The sequence below is a fragment of the Bacillus rossius genome, assembly GCF_032445375.1.
Source record: "Bacillus rossius redtenbacheri isolate Brsri chromosome 9 unlocalized genomic scaffold, Brsri_v3 Brsri_v3_scf9_2, whole genome shotgun sequence".
In the NCBI taxonomy this organism is placed as follows: Eukaryota; Metazoa; Arthropoda; class Insecta; order Phasmatodea; family Bacillidae; genus Bacillus; species Bacillus rossius.
In genome coordinates, this window is record NW_026962013.1 from 22,092,798 (window position 1) to 22,120,290 (window position 27,493).

General features: G+C 32.1%; 1 protein-coding gene across 1 annotated transcript in view; it reads left to right on the forward strand.

The window, feature by feature from the left end:
* Positions 1 to 27,493, forward strand: part of LOC134543279 (disks large 1 tumor suppressor protein) — a 719,411-nt gene that overhangs the window by 592,591 nt on the left and 99,327 nt on the right. The window contains exons 9-11 of the mRNA XM_063388189.1: positions 712 to 859; positions 4,022 to 4,121; positions 13,038 to 13,136. Of these exons, the coding sequence (XP_063244259.1) occupies positions 712 to 859; positions 4,022 to 4,121; positions 13,038 to 13,136 (347 nt within the window). The remainder of the gene's footprint in view (positions 1 to 711; positions 860 to 4,021; positions 4,122 to 13,037; positions 13,137 to 27,493) is intronic.

Sequence of the window (27,493 nt, forward strand, 5' to 3'; positions counted from 1 at the left end):
ACTTTTTTTTGGTAGTGTTATTGGATTGATAAAAGCTGGAATATTAGTGTGAAAACATTTTTTTGTTTGTAGTTACAAATGTCTCGCAGCTTAACTGTAGAGAAAAATTTACCACATTCTTGTTTAGTACCATCAGTACATAGAATTAATTTTGTTTAACCTGAACTAGTAATATTCATATAAAAAAACTCTTTAACATATCTGCCTTTTTAATTGACTTAACTTTCATGAAATGGAAAGAAAAAAAATGCCTTATGTTGTAACATACTTGGTTACAAAGTCACATTGAGAATACTTGTATCCCAAAGTACAATTTTTCAGAAATCTTTGTTTTTTTTCTTTTGTTTAATAAATTTTTTTATAGCTGTATCTTTGTTTTGCTCTCTGATCTGTTTATTTAATATAATTACACAATTTTTTTGTAAACTATTAATTTTTTTTTTGTTCAGGATATGACCCAAATTATAAGTATTTCGCAAAACACAGAGTATGTGGCTTTCCTTTTAATATTGAATAGTATTAACTGTGATACATTTAATTTTAAATGAGAACTTTAAAAAAAATATGAAGGTATATATACGTCTGTACTTATTTAAGTATGGTAGCACTTTGCACTCCAATATTTTTGAGTAAGCCATAAGAAGTGTAGTGTTTTTTTTTCTATAGTACATGTCTTGAATAATGTTTTAAGCATATACCTGTCTTGTGCAGCATGGGGACAAGAATCTGGAGAACGTGACTCACGAAGAAGCCGTGGCGACCTTGAAGGCCACCCAGGAAAGGGTGGTGCTTCTGGTGGCCAAGTCGGAAACTGCCTACCTCCCTCCACCTCCAGACGTCTCCAGAACACCGCCTATACGTAAGAAATATAACCTCGTAATGTTGGGCACAAGTGTCGTCGGGAAGTCAAACTTCATGTAGAGTATGTGTGTGTGGACATTAGGGATATTTAATATTTGGTTATATGAATAATTATTAATAATAAAGTTATCATTTTTTATCATTATTTTTAATTATATAAGAAAAGAATTATATGTTTATACGTCAATATTATCAATAATTATGTATCATCAATAATAATTATAATATCTAAACTATCATTTGTATCATTATTAGCAACATGAACCATATTATCAAAAACATAGCATCAAAACCATCAACTATGCAAATAATTAGCTTTATCTGTGTCTCTGATATTATTTGTGTTTCCAAATTTGTTTTTCTTAGATGGTTTTCAGGCAATATAATCTAATTTATTTTGCAATATTTTCCTTTGTATTACATTACCTGTAATGGTATGTCAGTTGACAAAAATAAAGTTAACATTGTGTATAATATTGTTTTTGGCAAATTAAGATTACATTTATTATGTATATGTATAAATACATACATACATACACAAACATAATTGGTGTGTTCAAAAAGTATCTACAAATTAATTTTTTTGGAAAGAAGTTTATTTATTTATCTACATTAATGTTATCCCCTTTAAAATACCATCATCCCCATTAGATATTGTACACACTTATGCCATTATTTCTTCCAATTCCCAAAACACTTCTGAAACTTGATCTTTGGGATAGGGTTTAGTTCTTTAAGCTATGTGCTTTTAATCTTATCAATGCTTGTAAAATGACGGTCCTAAAAGGTTATCTTTATTTTTGTAAACAGAAAAAATTCACAGTGGTCCATGTCTGGTGAATATGAAGGCTGAGGCATCATTACAGCGTTATTTTTTTGCCAAAAATATACGAACAAGCAATGAAGTGTGAGTAGGTGAATTATTGTGGTGCAAAAGCCATGAATTTTTTCACCACATTTCTGGGCTTTTTTTTCTCTCTTCAGATTACTTGTGCTAATGGCGTTGAACTTGTAGGTAATACTCATTATTGATTGGGGTAAGATTATATGATGAATTGCGATAAAACCGAAAAGCATGAAAAAATGCTGCATAACATCGAAATGTAAGTTATTGCACCATATAGCACCAAAATGCAAAAGGTATATAATTGAATTAAGTTTCATTTAACCAAAGTTTAAATAAAATAAGAATAATAAACAATTATTGTTCTTGTGTTTATTACTTACTCTGGTTTGCTTGCATCTTCATTCACCTTTATTTTTCTTGTTCGCCTATCTTGTTTGGCGCCGTGTTAACACATAGTCTAGATCTGTGATGGCCATCTTATTTCTTGTTGAGCATTTTTTAAACTTAGCCTTGCACTAAGCTCATATGAATAATTATCATGGGTAGGCCAATCAAACCTTAAACTCTTCAAAATCATCCAAATTCTTAGAAGTCGAAAGATTCGCTATTGGAGGGGAAAAAAATGTAGGCAAAGTAATAGAGAAAATAAAGAGAATCTAAAAAAAAAAAAAACTCTGATAACCTCTTAAGTTTACTAGGTAAACTTTTTTCCTTCATTCCTATCCTGTTACCATCCCCCAAGATGTTTTAATTTTAACACGTAGTATATAAATAAAATTTCAATTGTGGATAGATTCTGTAAACCTAGTTTGTGAAACATTTATAAAGGGTTGAATGTTTCAGCACCATAGTTAATCTTTTTAATTTCTTATAATTTAATTTTTGATCCTGAGACCTAGATTCAGAATCAAGGGCTATATTTGAGGTATTCTTTGGGATTGGATTTCAATATTTTAATTCGCTTTCAATTATTTGTGTCATATTATTCTGTAGGATAACCAATAAATGAAAAATGTAACTTGTGATGAGTTATTTTATATATATATATATATATATATATATATATATATATATATATATATATATATATATATATATAAAATAGTATGTACAAAATCTAAAAAATCTTTAGCCAGTACAAATTATCATGAAACAATATATAGATTACTACAACATAATTTTTACTGTGAGAATATCATGGCTTTATAACAATGTCTTCTGACAACATATTCTACATGTGTGCAAAGTGCAAATAAGGACTGCCAATACATGACAGTATACATTATAATATTCCTTTCTTAAACGATTGTTTAGGCGGCAGTGCAAAACAATTTCACGTGCCGTATTCAGCTCGCGGGCTGCCAGTTAGCCAGTACTGGTCTAGAGGGTCTGGATTTTAACTTTTTAAGTCCCCATGAAGTAACAGATCTTAGAAAAAGTCTTGGAAGTCCCTAAAAACACCTTAAATTTACATATACTTTCACTCCACATAAGTTACTAAAATGTGAATATTTGTGATTATTGTCTTCAGATATTCCGTGGTTTGAATAGTTTACACATTAAGGAAGGTACCTATGTATCAGATTTTGCGGTACCGTTTCAGGTTCTATGGAATAAAAAATGAAGTTTGTGACAGCCTAGAAACCACACACATTCGAGGCCCTATGAGGTTTTTAAAATAAATGCGATATTTTGCTACGCTAGGCCTAGTGTTTATATTATAAATATGTGTATGAAATAAAGACGTCATGTTACTTTACAGTAAATGTTGAATTCTCACAGATGTTTGCGTCATTTGCCTAAGTTTGTTTATGATTGCGAAATAAAAAATTCAAAATTTTTATCCTGTAGTGTGGTAAACACCCAGCAATGATTATTTCAGCGTTATTGATGATAATTATGAATACTTTTTTGTACGTCTTTTTACTCCTCTGATATTACACTAAGTGAATATCTGTTGAAAATATTTGTAGCAGAACAAAAGATGTTAAGGCGGTATCATGTTAAAATTTTAGATATAGATCTTAGATAAAGTAATGATGAAAAAAATGGGGGGAAAAAATTAACATGGTGTGTTGAGACTGAACATTAACTCATTATCACCATCAACTTTATCTCATTGTAACTATGTCGCCACCATCACTCTAACTACATCAAGAATCTCTATGTAACACATTACCATCATTGCTATAACATTTTTCTTTCCTCTCTGTTGCTTTCAATCTGTGTAAGGCTCAATCTCAAAAGCTAAGGAAGTTTTAATATTTACACATTTACACTTTTGTATTAGCCAGAATCATGTGTTTGTTTCAGGGCCACCGGAAACACCAGTACCTTATTCAGAATCTCTCAGCACTTCCATGACACTTCAGTCGTCGACACCACGGGCTGTCAGCGAAGAAGACGTTTCTCGGTAAGTTGCGTGTCTAGTTTTCAGTTCAAACACTGCGCGGCAGGAAAGGTAACTTGTTTTGTTTACGTATCCCTTGGAATCACTTAGGGTAGTGTGTGCCAAATAAATGGCAATAGTTTTGCCAAGTCAACTTTTTTTGTTGCAAATGCATGAAAGTCTGATTCATTGGGATGGTGTTTTGCTGGAATAATTTTCAGGAAAACAATATTGTTTGCCTAGATTATTTCTTTTTGTTTGTGCCATTATTCACCATATACTGCAATTCTGTGACTGTTTTGGTATTTTTTTCCTTTGGAAATCCATGTCTGAGACATGGTAAGAAATAAATAGGAAGGTATGACTTTTTGTATTTGAAAAGCAAATCCTTCTTATCACAATAAGAACGAAATTTTTTAAAATATGGGGATGGAAAGTCTTGGTGCTACATTAAAAGAGTTGAAAAATAAAAAAAAATTGCAGAGCAAAATTCAAAAACATTTTTTAATGTTACATCACATATTTTAAAAAAGCAAGCTAATTTCGCAATAACTTTATGAAGCCATTACGGTAGGAGGGTTTTCAGTTTAATTACAGAGAGATGGCTTGGAAAACTGCTTAAAACTGCTGGGAGGCTGCCATTTGCACTTCGTGGGCAAAGTTTGTTGCTACAAAGTTTTGACATCAACATTTTTTTTTCATCCCCATGAATGTTTTCAAGTATCCAGATAACAACTTCTACTAAGTAGTTCCTTAACCCCGACCTTTATAACTTCTTTTAAGTATTCACTTCAATGGAAAGTCAATGTAATCTAAGTGCCGCTTGCGAAATTTCGTAAGTTTGACGAGTGGTAGTTTGCCCTCAAGTGGTTTGGATCTGCAAGCCATTCACATAACCATTCAAGCAGTAAATGCATCTTAAAACTTAGGCGACTTACCGAACTCCAGCAGAGTTCTGTGAACTTAAACCAAAGGGCACTTGACACAGCAAAAGCCCTTGCTATATTCCAAGCATCTCCTATAAGAAAATATTCAATATCATAAGTTTTTTTTTTGCTCTTAAGTCTTTTAGGCAAGGTTGAAAAGACTAAACTGTGTTTTGCAAATGTAAGGGTTGAAGGGTAAAAGTTGAGTTCTGATATTTTTCTGTGCGTTTAATTGTCTAATTAAAATATTAGCATTAAATAATCCAATTTTTTTATTATACTTCATTAAAAAAAAGTTGGAAATATGTTTAAGATTATGAATATCATTTGCATTTAATTTTTAGTGATGAAAACATTATATTAACATGTCTTAAGCCAAGCAAAACAAGTTACAAGTATCCCACTTAATAAGCAGCAAACTTTTAACAACCTTACTGAAGGTTGATATTCTCTTTAAAAAGAACTCATTTAGCAAGAAAAAATTAATTTTGCTCATTACTTTTCGATTAATCACGAGTTTTTTTTTTTAAATATACTGGCAAAAATGGTGGACTTGTTAAGGGGCCCGCCTCGTCAGGGGTGTATGTGTGTTAGTGAGGTGGGATGATAAGCGCGACGCTCGCTGGTGCTTCCAGCGCGGTATAGCCTCTAAGCGCAAGTCTCTGAACTGGCGCGCATTCGTCTCGTCGTCACAGGATAACTGTGAAATTGGAGCGGTGACCGTAACATTATATGGCGAAGAAATGAAGATAAAGGTGTTATGCAAGCCCCTTAAGTGCTTTCAAGAATCTGTACTGATTGTTTTATGCCTAAAAATTAACTTGAAAACATGCGTTTTAGGCATTTTAACGCTTCTAGAAATACAGTTTAAAAACATGATCCAAAATTAAAAGTACTTTTCGGGCCTCAGCGAACTCTTAAATGCTTTTCGTAGACATACCCCACTCGGATATCTTGAGTAGTTTTGAAATCGCGTTGTTTTTCCTGAAGCTCTGCACACCGTATGTGTGCCCAGGTAGGCGGGCCCCTTAACAGAAAATCTTCCAGAAAACAATTTCAACTTTTAATTTTAATTTGGTCAATAAACAAAAAAAAAAAATTATTTCAACATAGATTGTTTTTACCACTAGACACTGAAATGCCAGCAGATTTTTTCATTCATACAAAAAACTTTGTGTAAGTTATCTCAGTTATTTGTTTTGTGACTACTTTAAAGCATAACAGCAGCACTATTTTGCTCAGTCTCATTGTGAATATTTAAGTGACCAAACTTGCTTTAAGTTCAAAATTATCTTCATATATATATTTTTTTAATAATTAGCTGTATAAGCCACACTTTGTTTTTACAGGTTTGAAAAAAAAACTATCATGATAAATATACAAAGCTAAACATTTTCAAATGTTAAATAAATGTTATTGGCTACTTAGTATATATTTAGAATTTATTTCAGTGAAATTTATTTAACTTTATCCATGCTGAGTCTGAACTCAAATGACAAAACTTCGGCCACAGGTTAATTATGACATAATAAGTTGAAACATCTATAGGATTTACTGTCAAAAGTGCTGATCAACTTTTTTTTTTTTTTTTTTTTTTTTTAAATAATAGAGTATTTAAGATGTTCAAGTGAATGACGTTCTACAACCATCATGAATTTTGTCACTCTTGCAAACTTTTTTCATTGAAATATTAGGGGGTAGTTACACATCACAAAAGCATGTAAAAATAAAGGTTTTACCTCCAATTATTTAAATTAAATAATTTTGTGACTGTGACAACATTTGTGGTGGTTGTAGAACTTCATTTAATTTAACATAATCCAGACGCTCACTGTTCATTCTTAAATACATTCTCTATTATTTATATAAAAAAAAAAATATTGTACAGCTTCAACTTCAAAGATGTATATCAGCCTTGATGAACCAGCAGCTGAAGTTTATCAGTTGAATTCAGTCTCATTCCTTTAAAAATGAGAGAATTTTGACATCCGGTTAAAGCAAAACACATATATTATCTTATAAAGAAATTCCAAATAAATATTTTAAGAATTCAGGCCTTAAAAGTTAATTGTATAATATCTTTATTTACCCTAAAATGTGTAAGTTTGTTTAATGAATATCTCTAATAATGTTACACTTTAAATACTTTTCTTTCATTTTTTATCCATAGCACATATCTATAACATGGTTTATAAATGTATCGCGTCATATCAGACTGAAGTTTTGAAACTATAGTAATTTTTTTTTACTTAGTTTTAAATATATTTAAAGCAAAAAAAAAACTGAATTTGCTTCAGAAAGGCTTAGGACAGTAACTATAAAGAATAAAATATCATGAATCTAATATCAGAAAACATTTTGTTCACTTTATTTATTTATTTTTTATTGACTTATTTTAATACTTGCCCACATACATTTTGTAAAATTAAATGTAAAGTTATAACAAAAAAAACTACATAAGAAAGATAAACTAAATAGAAGACAACATGATAAACAACTTACAAAATTTCAATAATAATTAAATAAACAAACTAATTACTAGCAAGTAATGAAACATGTTTCATGCATATTAAAATACATGTTAACTGATATCACATTTGGTACACAGGACAGTAACATATATAACAAAACATTGAAGAAATCTCATGCCAAATACAATGGAAACTAAAAACTATTCATCATTAAACGTAACATTAAAATTTTAACTTTTGATATATTTTATTGTTGTTGAGATATTTTATAACAGACTTCCTCAAAGATGAACATAACATTTGTTGCCTCATTGGCTCTTCAAGCACATTCCTACAGTTAAAGAGAAAGATTTAGAACAAGCTCTGGAGTGATCAATTGGAATCAACAAAGACAAGTTGCTCTTGGAACGAATACCGATATTGTGAAGGGAATTTAGGAAGTTAAATATTTTAGCTAGATACGATGTGGAGTTTGAATGTATAGTTTTCATCTTCCGTTTAGTATTAGCCACGAAAGGTTATTGTAGTAAGGAGAAACAGATGCATGAATTTTGAATGTTCTGCAGTCTGTTTGCTTCTTCATTGGTAAGGTCATTAGAAACTGTGTCACAATAATCGAAACGTGAAAATATGAGTGCCCGAACAAGATATTGTTTTAATATGTTCAGGAAGAGAATTTTTGAAATGTTTCAAAGAATGCAGTTTAGCTAGTGCCTTCCTGCTTATATTCACAACATGCTCGGACCAATGTGCTGTTCAAGGTTAGGCCCAAATCTTTAACCGTGTGCTTATACTCTATTTCAACATTAATTGCAGTAAGTTTTGGATATTCTGCAGGGATAAAATCAAGTAATGACTTGCTTGCCAGCACCAAACACAGCTTGTGATTTGTAAGGATGAAATTGAAGTATGTTATCAGTCGCCCAGTTAACTACAATTTCAAGATCCTTATTAAATCGGGCAAAATTGTTAACAGTGTCAGAGGGACGGAACGATGAGTATAGTTGAAGATCATCGGCATGTAAATGGCACTGAGTGTGTTTAAGCAAGTAAGGTAGGTAATGTATGTACAGAGAAAATGCAAGCATGTCTGCAAAAGCACACTGGATTTTAGCATGTTGAAATCAAAATCAAAAATTTTAATGCTACTGAAAAACTTTTTGCTGTGGGTATGTATTTGCAAAAAAAAAAATCAGATTTTTGTAAAATTTATATTTTACATAAATTTCTAAGGTCAGATTTATAAACTTAAAAGACCGCCACATGTAACACACAAGTAAACAACGGTAGTTAATAAATGACACAAGTTGCAAATTGTCGCCCATCCTACAACTTGGAACACTAAAAATATTTTTAACGAAAATGAGTAAAAATCTAAATTATTTCATTCAAACGCGTCATTTTCTTTCATTGTGCGATAGTTTTATAAAAGAAAACGTTATGCTTTGGATACAAAGAAAATTGTAACCTTCTATATACATAACACGTGCCACTTTAAAAGTTTTCAGAACACTTCACATCAAATATAGAAAGTGGAAATGCATGTAATTGAATATTGCCGATGCTTGCATTAGGTTTTATATCAATACCAGAGAACCAATTTTTTTTTGTCAATCATTCTTGCATTACTCCAACTCTGCCGTCAGACTAGTCAGAAGCTGAGTTACCAGTTATGACGCTTTGACGTCTAGAAGAAGGGTATGACTTGAATCAATTTACTGCATTCCTCGTAAAATAAAATTCCACTCAAGTTTGACCAACAAGATTTCGGGGTCGACATTGTCAAAAGCTTTACTAAAATTTAAAAGTGTTAAGAAGATTAACTTTTTTTGTGCCAGTGAGTTAAGTTTTGTGTCAGTAAGTTCAGGTTAAATTGTGCGTCTATTTCTCATTATGTAAAGAACAGAAAGTCAATTTTAGTTTCACAGAGCACATTTGAAAGAATAAAATGAACAATCCTAATCTGTAAAATCCAGAAAAAGAATTGCCACTAGGTTTTATTTTATAATTAATTATACGTACCGTCTACTATTTTAAAATTATAGCAAGTAGTGGGGGAATAAAGGGGGGATATATATCCTCCCCTTCCGGAAGTTATAAAAAATTATTGAAATATCAGTGAAGACAGTATGTTACTGTGTAAGGAGCCACATCACGTACGGCCACCAGTGATAGTCAGTAAACATGACATACCCTTTTGAGTGATGTTTTAACATTTAAAAAAAATCAGATATTTGTGGCAGTACTAACGGTGTTAAAATAATAAGGATCCTATTTTGAAGATGCACATGTCCTCTTGCAGATTGCTGTCAACACACTATTTTTTTTTAGTTAGTTTTTTTTTTTAACCATGAAAGTCCAAATCTAGACTTACAGAGATTTGTCAAGCTGATATGGTTGCAGAAGTTAGCACAGGCATCAATCTGGACACTTTCTGTTGTGGTCTCACGGAGACTACACCAATACTGTGGCTGCCCTCTTGTTCAGTCCTCAGCCAAGCCTTTGGAGATCAAATTTGATCTTGATAAAAAGAGTCTGAAATATTAAGAAAACTTTTTTTGTGTTTACTTTATTTAGTACTTATCTCACTTTTGCCTGCGTGTGAACGATGTGTTGAATTAAACTTAGTTTGATGCCTAAGGCTGTGTTCATGCCTGTCCACGTTATTCTTGGGGTTTATTATGAACACTCGCGGATACTTGCAGTATTCTCCACTCACTACCTAAACAATTACCATGTTTAATAAATACGAACTAACTTGCGGAATGTGTTGTTTTGTAATCCTTGACTTTTGTACACGCTGCCGAAACCCGAAACATGTACCGCTTTTAATAATTAAGAAACCAACATTCGGAATGTTTTTTTTGTAATCTTTGAATTTTGTCCTCACTACCAAAACACTTATCTCATTTAATAATTATGAACCAACTCGTGCAATCTGTATTGTTGTAATTCTTTAGTTTTGTAAGTCATGGTAGGTATATAAATCAATGACATCAAGGAGCAAGCAATCTCTGAAAGAGTAATGCTTTACACCTCAAATAAGAATAATGATATAGTATACAGATTGATAACAAGTAAGAGGAGTATTTACTTCCAGCTCCTTAAAAACATTCTCTCCAAGGCTCATCCTTAATGTTAACTTATAATTTTATTTATTTCATATATTTTACTCACTTATTTCTACGTATATTACTAGTTTTTCAGATAATTTACGAACAAGTGTTATTTATTGTTATATCATGTTAAAGCTTATTTTTGTCTGTTATTTTACCAATTTATATAAATATGTTCTTATGTTTATATGGTCTTTTTTTTTTTTTTACATGTTAATTCATGTCATCCTGTGTTTGTATTTGATATATTGGTGATTGTTTGTATTTTTTCTTATCACTGCTGATGTGTGGTACTCTCTCATGCTCATGGTTGGCCATATGCGGCTGTCCCGCCTTCTATGTGCCGTGCCCACCTCTGAAGATTTATGTCTGTCGGTGGGCATTTTACAATGAATAAATAAATATTTGTGTTTCACTGTTAACTGAAATACAGTATTTTACTTTCTCGTCTTGAGCATTTCAAGTTTGAGTGGAATTGTTTTGTGATTATTTATATCAAAAAGGGAGTTAACAGTATTGTGGCTTCTTTTTGGCGAACCACGTTTGACATACAAAGTAAAACTACTACAGTAGCAGTACCTAACCTCATTTTCTAATTAATTTTCAAAACGTTTGGTTATTTAACTTACTCAGTAACGTTAAAGTAAAATGGTGCCACTTAAATTTCACTATTTTTCTTTCTTATTTTAGTTAAATCAAATCACTGACATTTCATTCATTTAATGTAATATGACGTAGCAAGGTAGCGATAAATACCATCCAAAATGTGTGTTTATCCTAATAGGTTACGGTATACACAGTAGCAATGTAATCAATCGATAGTGTGAGTTTAACAAAAAATGTTGTGTTCGTAATCACGTAAATTTTTATTGGTGTTTTTCAACACAACTTCATTGTTTACCAATTTTTATATTGTAAAATGAGTTTTCATATTCAGCAGTCTGGGGAAAAGAACAGTGATGGTCTGACCATTAGTACTCAGTCAATGTTATGAATTAGAATTGTTCTATGTCGTTGGTTTTATAAAAACATTAAAAGTTTTTAAATATTGCAACAGAATTCATACATTTTTTTTTTACTTTTTGAGGCTCCTTTCTTATATTATTAAGAATATTTTTCAATTTTTAATTTTTTACCTGGCTACATAAATATTAAATTTTCGGTTATGTACTACATTTAATCCAGATGTTTAAACACATTAAAAATAATAAAAGATACTTTTTCATCATTTAAATAATTTTGTATGATGCTTGACTTATTACTCTTTTTTTTTCGCTAAACACATTCAGATATTACTAACCATAATATATTAGGGTTACAGTTAGTTTCTTTCAACTGTTACACTTGTATATGGTGTATTGAACTGCACGGTATTACTTCTAAACAGCCAACGAGCACATACAAAATCATTTGTAGGAGCTTTTTTCTTATTCTAAACAGTTACATCTCGAAAGCTGCTGTAGAATTTGCAGCATACATATATAAAAACAACACCATATTGAAATAAGTGATAGTATTGGTGAGTTACATTTAGTTGAAAAAGATGTGTAATTTGGTTTCTGCATGTAAATGGCATAAACTTAATTGAACTAAGGAACGCAATTCCATTTATCAATAAACACATTTACACTTTTAATTCATTTCTCAATCACAATTCAGCAGACATATTTATTCTATAGACAGATACACAAAGATAAAAATTCATCATAATTTGTTAAGTGTTTATATGCATTGTCACTGTTAATATTCTTAAGTCGGTTAGGTGTATTGATTTAAATTCAAATTGTTATTTTTCATGGTTTATTTTTGAATAATTAACTTAAGTAATTAAGGGTTGATAAAATTGTTGGAATAATATAAATCTCATATGGAAATATGGGTTGTGGGGGGGGGGGGGGGGGAAGTAAAATGTGGTACAAATTGCAAGTAAAACTTATTCATAAAGCAATCCTGTATACTGCTAGAATAGGTTAGTTCTGAGTGATCATCAGAAGTTCTTCCACATCTTCAATGACTTGATTGTTCTTTCATGTTAAAGTTCTAATTTTTTAATTATGTTTCTTTGTTTTAACAGTCATGCATACAAGTGGCTTTAAATCTTATCTTGCCCTTGTATTTTGGGAATTATATTTGCTATTAAAGACCAACAAAAGAAAAAAAAACTCAGCAAGCAGTCTGTGATATTATATATATATATATATATATATATATATATATATATATAAAGTGTAATCTTGAAATATGAGTTTATGAGTTTACTGTGGTCAAGAATAGTATTTGTGAGTTCCTGGATTATTTGTTGTCTCACAGTTACAGTGCTGAAGTTTTTTATTTGTGCCAGACTACCTGCAGTTTTCTATCCTGTTCCTGATGATTATCTGAATGGCAGTACTCGATGTATCATTGGTTTGTTGCTGGCAATTTCAGACACGACGGGCCACACAAACTGAACAAGTTAAGTCGAAGTGTTGGCAATGACATTCATGGGAAAACTAAGGATCTCCCAGTCAGTTCTACCCCTGTAGGGTGAGTCTTGAATTTGTTTGGAGGGGTTCTCTTATCTTTTAACCTTTCTGCTTCTGCTTAATGGGTTTCCGTCTGGTCTACTTCTTGCTTGATACTTCGCTGTTTCGCTTCGGTTTGGAGTTTGCAATTTTACCTATGAAATTGTTATTATTGTTCACTTTATAAATGATCTCATAATTGGTCTTTTAATGATTTAATTTTTTAACACTGATATGTAGTCCTTATATTTATATTTTATTTTTAATTTATGTATTAATATTTTATTTTATGCTTGTTGATTATTTTATTTCTTAGTATGCCTTAGTTTTTATTTGACACTAACTCAAACTATTTATGATTTTTAAATTTTTTTATGTTGTTTTTTGTAAATTTTATTTATTAAGAAATCTCTTTGATCTTGCAGTTGAAAGAGTCAAAACCGTGATGGTGCTTGATATCGCTCTGCCCTGTTAATGAATTTAAGTTTTTACTCTGTCGTCATTAGTATCCAACATAATTTTATCTCTTTAAAATATTCCCTAAAGATGTATTAGGTGAGATTTTTCAATATCCTCAAAGACAATACTATTTATAAATAACCTGGTGCTCTTCAGAGATGGACATTTGAGGAACTATTACTTTTAATTGGCTTTGAATGAGGAATGATTTCTTCTATTGTAGTCACGACTTGATCTTACATTTGAAACTTTTTAATAGTTCTTCTGTCTTCCGTCTATCCTGTCTTATGTATAAATATTGGTTAACATATTGCATGATTATGACAGTTGATAAGTTTGGTGCATCTCATTAATGTACTACTTAGCAATTCAATAAGAAGGTAGAGCATGTTGAAATTCTCTATCACGTATATGTGGCTAAAGCCAGGGCCGCTGAGAGAATTTGTGGGCCCCTGGGCAGCTGGGGTAGTAGGCCCCCTTCCTTTTTTTTGCATACCACTACTATGTACTACGTATACCATAAATATATATGGTATCGTAAAATTGCATCCTTCATTTGAACATACATAACGATTTCCTAGTTACGCAAAAAAAAAAAAGAGCATTTGCATGTATTATTTCAGTGCACTTTTACATTGTTAATCCCATAAAAATACAAATAATAATTAATTTTGATGAATATATTGCTAAAAAAAATTCTTAAATGGTAATCAGAAATTGCATTATTATATGAGTGTTTAAAATACATAAGTATAATAATTTATTCTGAATATAAATATTATTAAAATAATTTAAAGTAATAATAAATTTTTTTATTCGAAAACATCATACACATTGTACCACGTTTATTACATTGAAAAATTTGTAATACATATTAATAATTTATACAAATTAATTTAATACCTTTAGTTTGATGCAAAATCATAAATGACATGCATTTTAAATAACAATGATACATATTTTACATCCTACTAAAACACAACAATTCAAATGTCATATACTATATAAAAATATCTAAATTTAATAACACTTCAAAATGTTTTACAACATAACAGTCATTACTTCATATCGAAACACTACATTCAAAATAATCATACACTGTAGTATATTATTTAAAATTTTGAAAATATAATGCATTTGAAAGGATTATGCTACTCAATAATATTGATTCACAAACAATTAAATAGTTTAGAAGTAATCACAACAAATCTGTTTTCCGTGCCTTTTTCAAAGCAAAATCGTTAATTGCATCGTCGTATTTCAATGACCGAGCGATATCAGGCTCTAGGGCAAGCAAGGTGAGCCCACTAATCCTTTCCTGAGACATGGTTGAGCGATGTACATTTTTTATTTCCTTCATTTTGCTGAAGGACCTTTAGGCTTCGGCAACTGTCACGGGAATTGTGCAGAACACTCGAACAGCGATACACACGTTTGGAAATAAACTATCCAATTTTAATCTCCGTAGTGTGTTTAAAAGCTGGATTGGTTTCAACTGGTTTGGACCAATATGAATGAATTGATTTGAGATGTTTCATTTCATCAGATATCTCCATGACACCCCTTCAAGCCAGGGCCGATCACCGCATTCTTTACTTCAGAAGGGCGAGTCTTAATGGCATTGAACCCAAGAGGAGGGGTGTACGGGACCAAGAAAACCTATTGTGCTCATACCTGGCATTCCCATTTCTGCTACTACACAAGTATTTTGGTGTGAACTGAATGTTACAAGTACTGCTCGGTTAGGTTATTGGTTATCGACTGTAGTTTTAGGAACACACAAAATACACACACAGATATATGTGTGTTTGTGTGTGTGTATATATATACACACACACACACACACACACATATATATATACATACATATATATATATATATATAGTACAAGATGTTTTAATAGCAGGGGGAAAATGTTTTTTCAGCCATTTATTTTCCACTTCCCAGCCGGGTGCCCGGGCCCCTAAGGCTACCGGGCCCCTGGGCGTTTGCCCCTTTTGCCCCCCCCCCCCCCCCCCCTCTCGGCGGCCCTGGCTAAAGCACCTTGGTTTTTATTTCAACAATTAATAAATATAATTCTTTCTTTAACTCATATCTTCATAGGGGCTTTTGCATTATTTTATACTTTAAAATACTTCACTATAAATCATTGCTTGTTGAGTAGTTTTTTTAAATAGAAATACTCTTACATTATTTTTAGGAGCTTTGATAAGCAAGTTGCACTGCATATGCTTAGGTGTCAGTTGTACTAATATATATATTTTTTGGCCAAATTTGTTTATTTCTTAAAAAAAAAAAAAATTACATGAACAAGCAAAGAAAGATTGCAGATTCATTTTAGTAGGACATTTTTATCATCAACAAAATGAGAACAACATTTTTTATACACAAGCTTTTAAATAAATGGTTTGAACACCCAAGATGATGTAAAATTGGAAATATTAATCAAAAATTGAAGCAAGTAGTAGACATTGCAATGGAAACATAAAGACACATTTAGGCCTAATAATGAAGATATTCACTGTGCACATTTTAGAATATGGAATAACGATCTATTTAGAAAGGAATAACTATATTACAGTTTGCTTCATGATAGTACACAGACATCATCTTTTTGTGGAAACAACCAAAGATGCATATACACAACCAACTAGATGTACACACCTAGGTACTAAAATATAATTATATATTCTTAACTTGGGGTTTAGTATCTACACATAGAACACTGTTGGTAGGTACTCAAATGAGGTAAGATATTTTAAGATTTTTCATAAGCTTCCCTATCACATCAGATGTATCGCGACTAATTTTTTTGCTTCTTTTATTAAGTAATTTTATGTATTAATGTGACTTATGTTATGCAGCTGTGTAAATGAGAATTGTGTAATTTATAGAAAATAAATCACTCTAACGTAATTTGTACAGAACAAGTTGAGTTCTCATTTTGGAAAACAAAATAAAAATCATTAGACTTTTGTGTAAAACATTCTGATACACTTTATTGTCTGTGTATGTTAACTATTTGTAAATGTTCTCAGTAACATCATATTGATTCAAGAAAATATTATCAGTGAATATTTCTTTACTTTTAAATACATGTAATCAAAACTTTGCAACACAAATATGCATGTCAGTTTATTGACATTATTGTGGCTATACCTTGCAACAAATAAACCTCAGTGCATAGTATTCAAATAAATCATAACATTTTGGTGATTTAACAGAAAGTGTCCTGTTTGAGACAGTTTTTTTATAACCCAAACTGGAGAACCATTTTTGAACATAATTTATATAAAGGTTATATGCATTCGTGATGCTCGAATGTAAACAAGGTGATAATACATCAATGTATTTACTTTGAAATGAGTTATTATTAAGGTTTTACGATACGCAAAGTTTTTAGTCGAGTGAGTTTTAAGTACTTGACTTGAGCCTAATTGTAAAGTTAGAAAAATTAGAGTAGTTCACTGTTTGGTCTTAGGAAATAATAAAACACTCATGAAACATCACTAACAAAAACATGGAGTAATCTATGATTATATAAGTAGTAATATTGTGAAGCTCGTACATGCATTTCAGTAGGAAACGTGATAAAGGTGACACTTATATGTGTAGATAAATAAGTATTGAAATTGTTAGCGATGGGGGCTGATTTTACACAATATCATACTGTATTTATGATTTTCATTTTTGTTTGGACGTATTTGCAATCATTTAGCACTTTATCATAGTTTTGTTTACGTTACTGTACACTACAAACACATAAATATAACTTCTATGCAAGCACCATACTCAAAATTTTGTAGAATTTGCTACAGTTACAACCGTTTCTTAAAATGGGCTTCAAATATAATTTTCCACATAAATGTTATTTACACAGTGAATCTTTAAAAAGAAATAAACATATTAAATACACATTTATATTACTGTCTGCATAGCTGAACATAATAATGGTGCATGTGAACGTGTAGACAAATGAACGAGTGATGAATAAATACAGACGAAGCACCATAGTTAACGCACAAGCACAATAGTTACCATTAAGAGAACTACAGTTACAGTAGAAGCACCATAGTTACTATCTCAGATGAAGCGTTGTTACCATAAATATCCTGTTATACATGTTAGGCAAATTGAATGTTACGGCACTGCTACTTCGCCCACCGAGCAGCAGAGCACATTATATCGTACATACACACTGAATATTCTTGTACTGGGCGTATAGTGAATGGTGCAATAACAAACTTGAATATTTAAAATAGCAATAAAATTATAGTGTCAGTGCAAAAAATTGTTTTCATTTTAATGTTTCAAATTAACATCCTATTTTAAAGTCTTTAACATCAATGCAACTGGACAAACATATTTTAGTTTTCTTTTGCTTCATAGTAGCTATATTTTGAAATAGTTAATTATTTTTATTTGTTCATTATTGGTAGTAGTTGGGTACAGATTTTTTTCTAAGAAAAATTCAAATAGCTAAATTACATGGAAATATACAGTTGTAAAAAGTTTCGTAAATCAAAATACTGGACTATACGCTATTATGCAGTTTCAAAACCTGAAAAAAACTAAAACTATCATGAGATACTATGTACGGTGTGTTATTTAGTGCCACTATTTCCTGTCAGTTGAGCTTAAAAGGAAAATTAATAAAAAAGTAACGTTTACTGCTTGACTTGAAAATACTCGATTTTTTGCATTACTCGACTCAACATTAAAGTATGCTACTTGTGCACCCCTAGTTATTATTTTAGTTATTATTGTAATCATGTTTCTTAGTACTTTTTAAATATTGGGATTAGGACATATTCACTTATCATATTGTGCTTAAAAAAAGAGGATTAAGCCCTGTGAGTGATGTTAACTCCTTGTAAATCATCCTTTATACAACAGACCAGTGATGGATATAGTGGGAGGGTGTCGGAGCTATTTGAATACAGTAACGAACGACAAAAAAAAAAAAAAAATCAAGGTTGCCAACGTTTACTTTAAAGGATTTGAACGACTTTCAGATTGTTAGGTTGCTTATAAACACGGCACAGTTCGCTGTTTCCCAAAGGAAATAAGTGGTGTTAGTTGAAACACTGAGTTGCGACTCCTTTATCTTCCTTGTTTCGTGTTCGGGGTCTGAACAAAGGGCTGTTGCGTGACCCAGCCTGTCGAGTCATGACGTCACAAGGGCGATAAAGGGGGGGGGGGGGGCGTGTCGCGGGACGTGACTCGACTTGCTGGACTCCCCCGTGAGTCAGCCGGCATTGGGTTGGTTGGTTTCAACCCCTCCTTTTGTCAGAACATCCGAATCGCTATAGTAAGTACTCATGTCACCCTCAAAAGTGCGGCAAGTTGTAACGTGAACGCGTGCAAGACTCAAAAAGATCAATGACTATTTTTTTTTCAAATACTCGTTTATAACGTACACAAAAAAAAACAATGCAATCATTCGCCAGTTTTCAACTTAGGTTTCAGCTTGCCTTTCCGCCTTCCATTTTTTAAGGTAAGTGTTCCTGAAAAAAATTAATGACAGACATTATACATAACCTAGATTTTTTCTTCGTTTTAAGTCAACATTTGTGTCCTAATGTAACTACGTAAATAAGGTTATAATAATTATCATTATGCGATGTTGTGCTGTCTGGCCTAATAAATTGACCAAAATTTTCAATTTTGAAATCGTAAAGAAAATAAAAACAAAATCCGCAATTGTAGGTTAGAATCCTCCTCTGCAGATTTGCAAAACATAAGATTATGTAAGTTTACCACCGTAAAAGTAAATTGTAATAAATTGTAAACTGGTTTGTTTAAGAATCAAGGGCTAATACATTTACAATTTCAAACACAGTTCTGTTCAGCGGAATGTGTTAACTTCGACCGGTCCACACGCAGTGGAAGGCGTCTGTTCTAATCCCCGCGGGGACATGACAATTTTATACACTTAACTTTTTTTTTTCGTGCTAAACCATTTTAAATAAAGGTTTATCTAGCGTCCATTCTTCCTTTTTTTAAATATGAATTTTACTCGTTAGCTGACATGTCAGTTTAGAAAATAAATCATTCCAGAAACTATGTAAATCAAATCCTTAGACGCGCTGTAAACATTATTTGGAGATATAAATAAAAAAAAACTATTTTTCCCACTCTAAGACTGTTCTCTTAAAGAACAAAAAAAATTGTATGTAAAAAATAACTTTATTTTACACTGAACATGTTGCAGCATACGATACTACTATAGAGAGAAATAATGTACATTAACGTAATGTAAAGTCAATGCAATTACTTTTAAAAATACCTTACAAAGGTTCATGATACTATCTCGTCGTGTTTTGTTAATTTTGCCGTGTGTTTGGTTTTACTTTTTCTGAACTCTGTACTTTTTTAACAGCGTAACTTAGAGTAAATTACCTAAAAAAAATTCGTTAACTATCGTCTGCAATCACTAAAACGTTTATTAGTAATCACTGTTCTTTCTTTTTATGTATCCTTATTTGTTATAAAATAATGATCTATATCAAAATTAATAACACTTATCCGCATTCGTTTACATCAGAAAATGTAATATATGTATATTAGTAATTTAACGTTTTACCTATTTTGTCATATACCTCCATGATGGCTTTCCAAAACTGCCAAAACTTTGGCGTTTGTAATTGAAAAATCGAACTGCTGTGCGAATGGCATCGCGTCAGTGTTAATAAGCGTGGGAGTCTTCGCCTTACCTTGTGGCTCTGGGGTAAGGCGCCTGCCTTGTGACTTGAAGGACCCGGGTTCGCGCCCCGGCTCCTCCAAGGCGGATTGCCCAGACAAAATGGTGGCATTTTCTCTGGTATGAATACAATCCCTTGCAACAAGACAGGTTACCATAAGAGCCGGTCGGGTGGTCTCAAAAAATCTGCCAAAATGGCTTCCATATGGGGAGCGCATTTCTTTATGTGCTCTCCATATGGAAGCCATACTAGTAGGTTTCTCCGGGGTTGCGGAGTTTTGCAAAAAAAAATATTTTTTTTTTTAAGATAAGTTTGAAATAAAGATCTTTCACACTTATATGTTTTATATTGCCAGGTAAATTTATATTAATAATTTAAGCTGACTGAATTAAAATCATACTGTTGGAAATTAACGTCATTTTGTTTTTCGTGTATTTTAGCATTTACCATTATGTCAAAATAATAAAAAAATCTCCGATTTAATAAAAAAATTTACTATATTAGGTAAATGATTTTCTATTTTGCAATTGAAAAACAGACTCGTAAAAATCATATTCATGACAGTCTTTTTTTTTGTAAGAGAATTAATTTTTTTCTTCAGAATAATACGTAAAAAAAGTTGTAAGAAATGTAATATTTTTTGACGTGTGTTTTAGAAACGATAGAGCTGTCCCTCGTAAGCACTTAAGTCGGCTGGATCACGGGATCGTTTGGTTGAGGCAGCAGCGGTAAGCCACCAGCACGTGTCGCGTGCCGCTAGTCTCGTAGCTGGGGTTATCGCGACCCTGTTACCCTTCCACCGAATGTAGGGCGAGTGATACCCCAGCACTCAGCCTTGCCTCGCGCTCGTTCGTTACACGGAAACGCTGTAAAGGTAGATGATGCAACTTCATGCACTGTAATTTTACAATGTCGGTGTATTCTTACACGTTTAAGTACGTGTTGAAATGTAAATTTTTATGATTTAGTAAAAAAAAAAAAATATTGTTTTATGGTCGAGTATTTATTCTGCGTGACCTAGCGGTGGTTCGAACTTGCACCCTTGGTGTATTTAAAGTACGTGTGATTTAGTAAGAAAAAATTATTATTGTTTTATGGTTGATTATATAGTCTGAGTGACCTTGCGGTGGTTCGAATTTGCACCTTTGGTGTATTTACATACGTGTGATTTAGTAAAAAAAAAAAAAATGATTTATGGTTGAGTATTTATTCTGAGTGACCTTGCGGTGGTTCGAACCTGCACCCTTGATGTATTTACGTACGTGTGATTTAGTAAAAAAAAATTATCGTTTTATGGTCGAGTATTTATTCTGAGTGACCTTGCGGTGGTTCGAACTTGCACCCTAGGTGTGATTTAGTAAAAAAATAATAATAATAATTGTTTCATGGTCGAGTACATAGTCTGAGTGACCTTACGGTGGTTCGAACCTGCACCCTTGGTGTATTTAAGTACGTGTGATTTACTAAAAAAAAATCGTTTTATGGTCGAGTATTTATTCTGAGTGACCTAACAGAACTTGCACCCTTGGTGTATTTTTGCTCGTTTAAGTACGTGTTGAATTATAAAATTTATGTGATATAGTAAAAAAAAAAAATCGTTTTATGGTCGAGTATTTAATCTGAGTGACGTAACGGTGTGGTTCGAACTTGCACCCTTTTCGTGGAAAAACCATGTATGAAGAACTGGCATAAGTAATTTAAAAATGGGTTTTTCAAAGTATAAATTGTATTTTTGCTGTTCCTAGGTACATTTATTGTGACACTACTTTAATGATGACTGCGGGGACAGTAATTATTCTTGTTTTTTGGGAAGCCATGTTGGTTTGGTATGCTTCTTTTTTTTTTTTTTTTGTTTATTTGTGGGGTGTCCGTGTTATAACGTCGTAATAAATAGTTGGAAAGTGTTTAGTTACAAGTTTTTAACCTTGACAATGTACTCCCAGCCGTAACAATGACGTTAGTGTGTATATACAACTGGAGTGTACTGAGAAAAAAATTATACATTGTTTGATAATTTAACACTTGTTGTATGTGTAATTTTACATATAGTTAAAAAAAATTAAAATTACTTTGTGCAATATTATGGAAAATCATTACAGTAAGTGTAAATTTTTTTTTGGAAATAATTGTTAATTTACACGCCAGCTGTGTTTTATACACATTGTAGAAGTAATTTTGCACAAGGAATTTGTATTTAAAAAAATAGATTAAACGGTTTGTTGAAATGGCTCTGTTACATTTTTACAGTTATTAGCAAAATACGACGTATGAAACAGTTTAACCTATTTATGTTGCTAACCTGTACTAAAGAATCATTTTCGCTAACCTAACTTGAAAATCGGTAATACCAAGTTTATTAAGTATAACTACCATAAACTAGCATCTCCAGAACTGTTAATACTGAGTAACTACCTATTTAACGTGCCTTTACAAAACGATCAAAAAACATTTCAGGTAGTGAAAAACTGCTCTTGTAATTTTTTTATGGAAATGTTACTCTGCTTCAGTTTCAGGATAAGGTACCGTTAATATTAGTTTAATAAAAATATCATATTTAACTAAACAGAAAAATAAATTTTAACATTAAGAAAAAATTACGTTTAAAAGTTTAACAATAAGTTTGAACGAATCTGATAGGATAGGCTACGTAGGAAAGAATTTCAAATTTTTTAAAACCCTTTTGTTTTTTCAATCTTCAGCAGTAATATTTCATCTCATCAAAAATTGTTTAGTCAAATATTTTAAATACCGTTTGAGTAATTTTGCAATCCTTGCGGTAATAATTGCTCGTATCAAAATTTATTTTCAACAAAAGTTCAACGTAATGTTAAAAAGAAATAAGAATGGATTTGATAGTATACAGGATACGGAAGTTATTTTTTTTTCTATTCCGACCCCTGTTTAGATTTACAATAAATTGCAACAGATTTGATAGTGAAGGAAATTTTGAAAATATTTGATCTTTAACCCCTGATTTTTCCACCCTTTGCAGTTATAATCGGTCATATTAAAATATATATTATATATGTAAGAACTTCATACAGATGCGATATATATATTTTTTAAGGAGTTCGTAAGCAAGTTACTATCCATTGAATCAAATGTGAAATGTTATAAAATTTCTGATATTTAAAATAAAAGTATGTAACCTATGATATATATTTTTTAATATTTTACTTTCTGCGCGTCACTTGCAAAAAAAAAAAACCAGTTGTCTTATGATTTAAAAAAAAAAAGTAGATTTAGGCTTAACGAGATTGAATTTGAAACGCTAGTTACATAAAATTAAAAGGATACGAGGGAATTGTCTTTTGCTTTAATGTAGTTTATTTATGATATATTCATGATATTTACTAATGAGACAGCTTATAAAGCCAATTCACAGTAATAATGATTGTGCTAATTTCATCGGAAGAGTTCAAATCCTACTTTGAGAAATTGTAGCCAACAAATATTTTACCAAGCGCAATAAAGAAACAAACAACGTCTAAGAATGTATAATAAACTTAAAATTTAAGTGAAAGAACGCCGTCTCGTGTTTTAATTTCTTCATTTCCAACAAAGTGTTCGTTTATTCATCAATAATATTATACATTCATTCTTAAAATAATAATGTTACTTGTGATCTGTAATTATTTTATATGTTTTAATTACAGTATGTCACAAAGCCGACGAAGTATGAAACAACCAAACCAATGGACTGATTTATAATATACCGTTTACATAAAATTATTAATTCCCCCCCACAAAGCCTATGAATTATCCAAACCCATGGACTTATAGTATTATTCGTTCATCAAAAAAAAAATTATGTCAATACCGCGATTCGAACCACAGTCACACGTTTACCTGTACTTCTGTGTTTGAAATCCAACTCTCTAACCATTACACTACCGAAGCTGAGGTACTTGAAAGGATGTATTACGTGTAGTCTAGTGGCACAGTTGTATTATATTGAATTGATTCTGGGTGTCACAAATGAAGATTTAATTTTTCTCATGGTGATACGTACATTACCAACCATCAACCCAACCCATCGTCTTCCACACTCGATACGTGGATAAACGTGTCTATTTAGCACTTGAAAATGTAAAACAATCACTAAACGAGAATCGGCTATTATCTACACTGCAAAAAACAATTGCTCGGCAGCGACTATGAATCATACTTATGGCGATGATGTTCTCAAGCAACGACCTCTCAGAAATATGGGACTATCGTTAAGATGGGTCTTCCTGTTTGCGATCACTTGAGGCAACGTCTATGCCATCCAAAAATGTATATTAGAAGTTCTTTACGAAGGAGTTGCTCGAGACAAAAATATTAATACCACCCTTAGGGTCCCGTCTGATCGGTGCTGTTTTCGTTTCAGTGAAGATGAAGTCGTATCATGTGCTCGATCGCCTACACAACTTTAGTTATTTTTGTTTCACTGTAAGTTTTTATAGATTTTTTTCGCAATGTGTGAAGTTCGTGTTATATTTTACACAATATCTACTACTTTTTATCGGTCAAGAAAATATTCACAGTGGAGATTGCTTCCTACAGGTAGTTCGTTCTATGCTTGACAACTTTTAATCTCTAGGGAATTATTGCGGTTTTTACTGAAGATCAAAAGCTGTGATTATATTAATTTTTTTCTTATGGAAATAAGTTGCTCTTCTGCTCAGAAATTCGGGTTTATGGCTGAGATTGCGCAATTTTTTTTTACTACACTTTAAAGCTTGAAATTTGAGAACGGTTCACAGTAATTTGAATCTGCTTTAGAGCCAGCCGTCGCTTAATTGAAGTGGGAATCTGCCTTGCACAGTGACGTGGCTACTCTGTCGCATTTCTGCAGAGAACCTCATATTCCCGTATTCTTTTGGTTTGCCAGTTAGTATGATGATCAGTTGATTTTTTTTTACTTTCAAGCTGTTGTTCTTTATATAGAAATATTCAAGGGAAGGAGGCTAAGGCTAAAAGAAAGCTAGCTGACTCGAATACAGACAGGTTAAACATATATTTCCATATCGAAGTAAACACCTTAACCTTCTTTTCAAACCCTCGCTGCTCCTTTTACGGTAGTTGAGTTCGAAAACGTGCTCTACGTTGAAATCAGTGTGGATTGATTAATATTGCGTCGTTTACGGGGTATTTAAGATGGACAGTGATAACGGTTTACTTGTTTTTAATATAATATTTGTGTATTTTTATCAGTACCAGCGCAAATCTCATTCACTGCCCATGGCTTATTAATCGATACTTGAAACTGATATTAGGTGAAGAGATTTTTAATTGTAATATAAACTATATCAAATATGGGTGTGTAATTTTAATCCGTGTGGAATTCTTGTTCTCTAGCAGAAGTTAGGATGTGAAATTATTTTTCTTAAAATTATTTCACGTCTGGTGAAAATAAAAAAAGAAAGTTGTTTTCCCAAAATATTTATTTGTGACTGGCGCAATCCAAGGATGTTGCTGATATATTACAATTGTAATGAAATTCAGAGATTAATTCCAAACGTTTTTACACAGTAAAATAATAGGATTTAATCCCAAACAAAATTATTTAAGGTTGATATTATCCAAAGTGGTACTGCGTAATTCTGTTTAATTTTCCACCCATTTTTGTGTATTAGAGGATATTTGTACATTCTTGGAATCACGCTTACCCTCCTTTTCATATCGTGAGGTAGCCAGGTTAAAACATTGTGAAACATGCGCGTATTTCCTTTTCACTAACTTTATGCCATCGTTTAATCGTTTACACTAACATTTTAATTTATTTTGGTTGTATATATGCTCAGAATCATTAAGTATTTTCACCTACCTTTTTTTAAATTGTATATTTATTTGATATATTGAATACTGGTATGAAATTTGTTGTCCTGTCTGTTAGTTGATTAGTAGTTATGCTTAGTATTAATTAGATAAAATTACCAAAATTTTCACCCATCGCCTATGTGAAAATTCAGAACTACAGATTTAGTAAATAATATTTATTATAAATTTACATTTATATTGAATTTAAATTTATTTTCCCAATTTGTGAATTCCGTATTTTTTATTCACCTATGTTATAACTGAAGTTTAATACATATACTGCGGATATCTTGAATTAAGTTTGATTGTTTATTTACCCTTTTTTCACCCCCTTAGGGGTAGAATTCTGTATTTATATACAGCCTAGTGTTTAAGTTAGCCAAATACCTTACTAACTAAAACAGGTTTCGTTAAAATCCGTCAAGTAATTTTCGATTGATGCCGGAAGCAACACCCACACAAAAATTAAAAAAAGCAATCTGTTTGAGTTCTAAATAATTTTGACAGTGGTCTTTAACATTTTTTTAGAAATTGATATCCAATTGTTTCATTGACTGAAGTGATATTATTATCGTAATTGTTTCTTTTAAGCCGATTTGTTAAGATCACACAATTAGCTTCAATTATATTACTTACATTTAGATAAAACAGTTTTTCTGAAACTAAAAAGTTGTGGTACAAAATTTTACGTAAAAAAAAAAAAGAGGCGCCAGCTGAATTTTTTTTTCCAAGGGCTCCGAGTTAACGGTTGAAATTCATCGTCGTTTCGCGATCCACCGTAATTTATTAGCTAATTCTTGGGTCGCGTACCTGACCGATTATGTGAGCATGGATTCCGAGATCCGGGTTGACTGTAGTTTCAGTTCGATCCCGCCGTTTGTTGAGTCGTGTCTGTCCATTCTGTGTGGGGGAGGGAGGAGTGAGTAAGCTACCCTAGTTTTCTTTCCCCGCCTTTGCTGGCTTTCATTTGGCTTCCTGCCCTTCGAGGCGACGTCCATTTCATTTGTAAGGGAGCGGCATTCAAACCATTCACTGTCGGAAAGGCGGGGGGGGGGGGGGGGGGGGGGGGGGGCTCGGTTCTCTTTTACCACAGCCCTGCCCGCTTTTGGGGGGCTGATCAAAAACCTCCGGGATTTATTGAACCTTGAACCTTCATGAGCTACACAAAGCATTCATAGCCCATGTCGCTGAGGGGTGAATGTTCGCTTGTGTTGGAATTGTACATTACAAAAGGGCTCTTCGTAGAGATTTTAACTGATGTTAGACGTGACCTCCCAAGGTTAGTAGAGAGAGGTTGTCTCGATCCCATAAGAACAATGTAGACAGCCCGACACTCCGCTCTGACGTCATCTGCAGCCCCGCCGTTCCCAGCCGTAATACTGCACGTGCTGACTGACGGCTTTCTCTTAT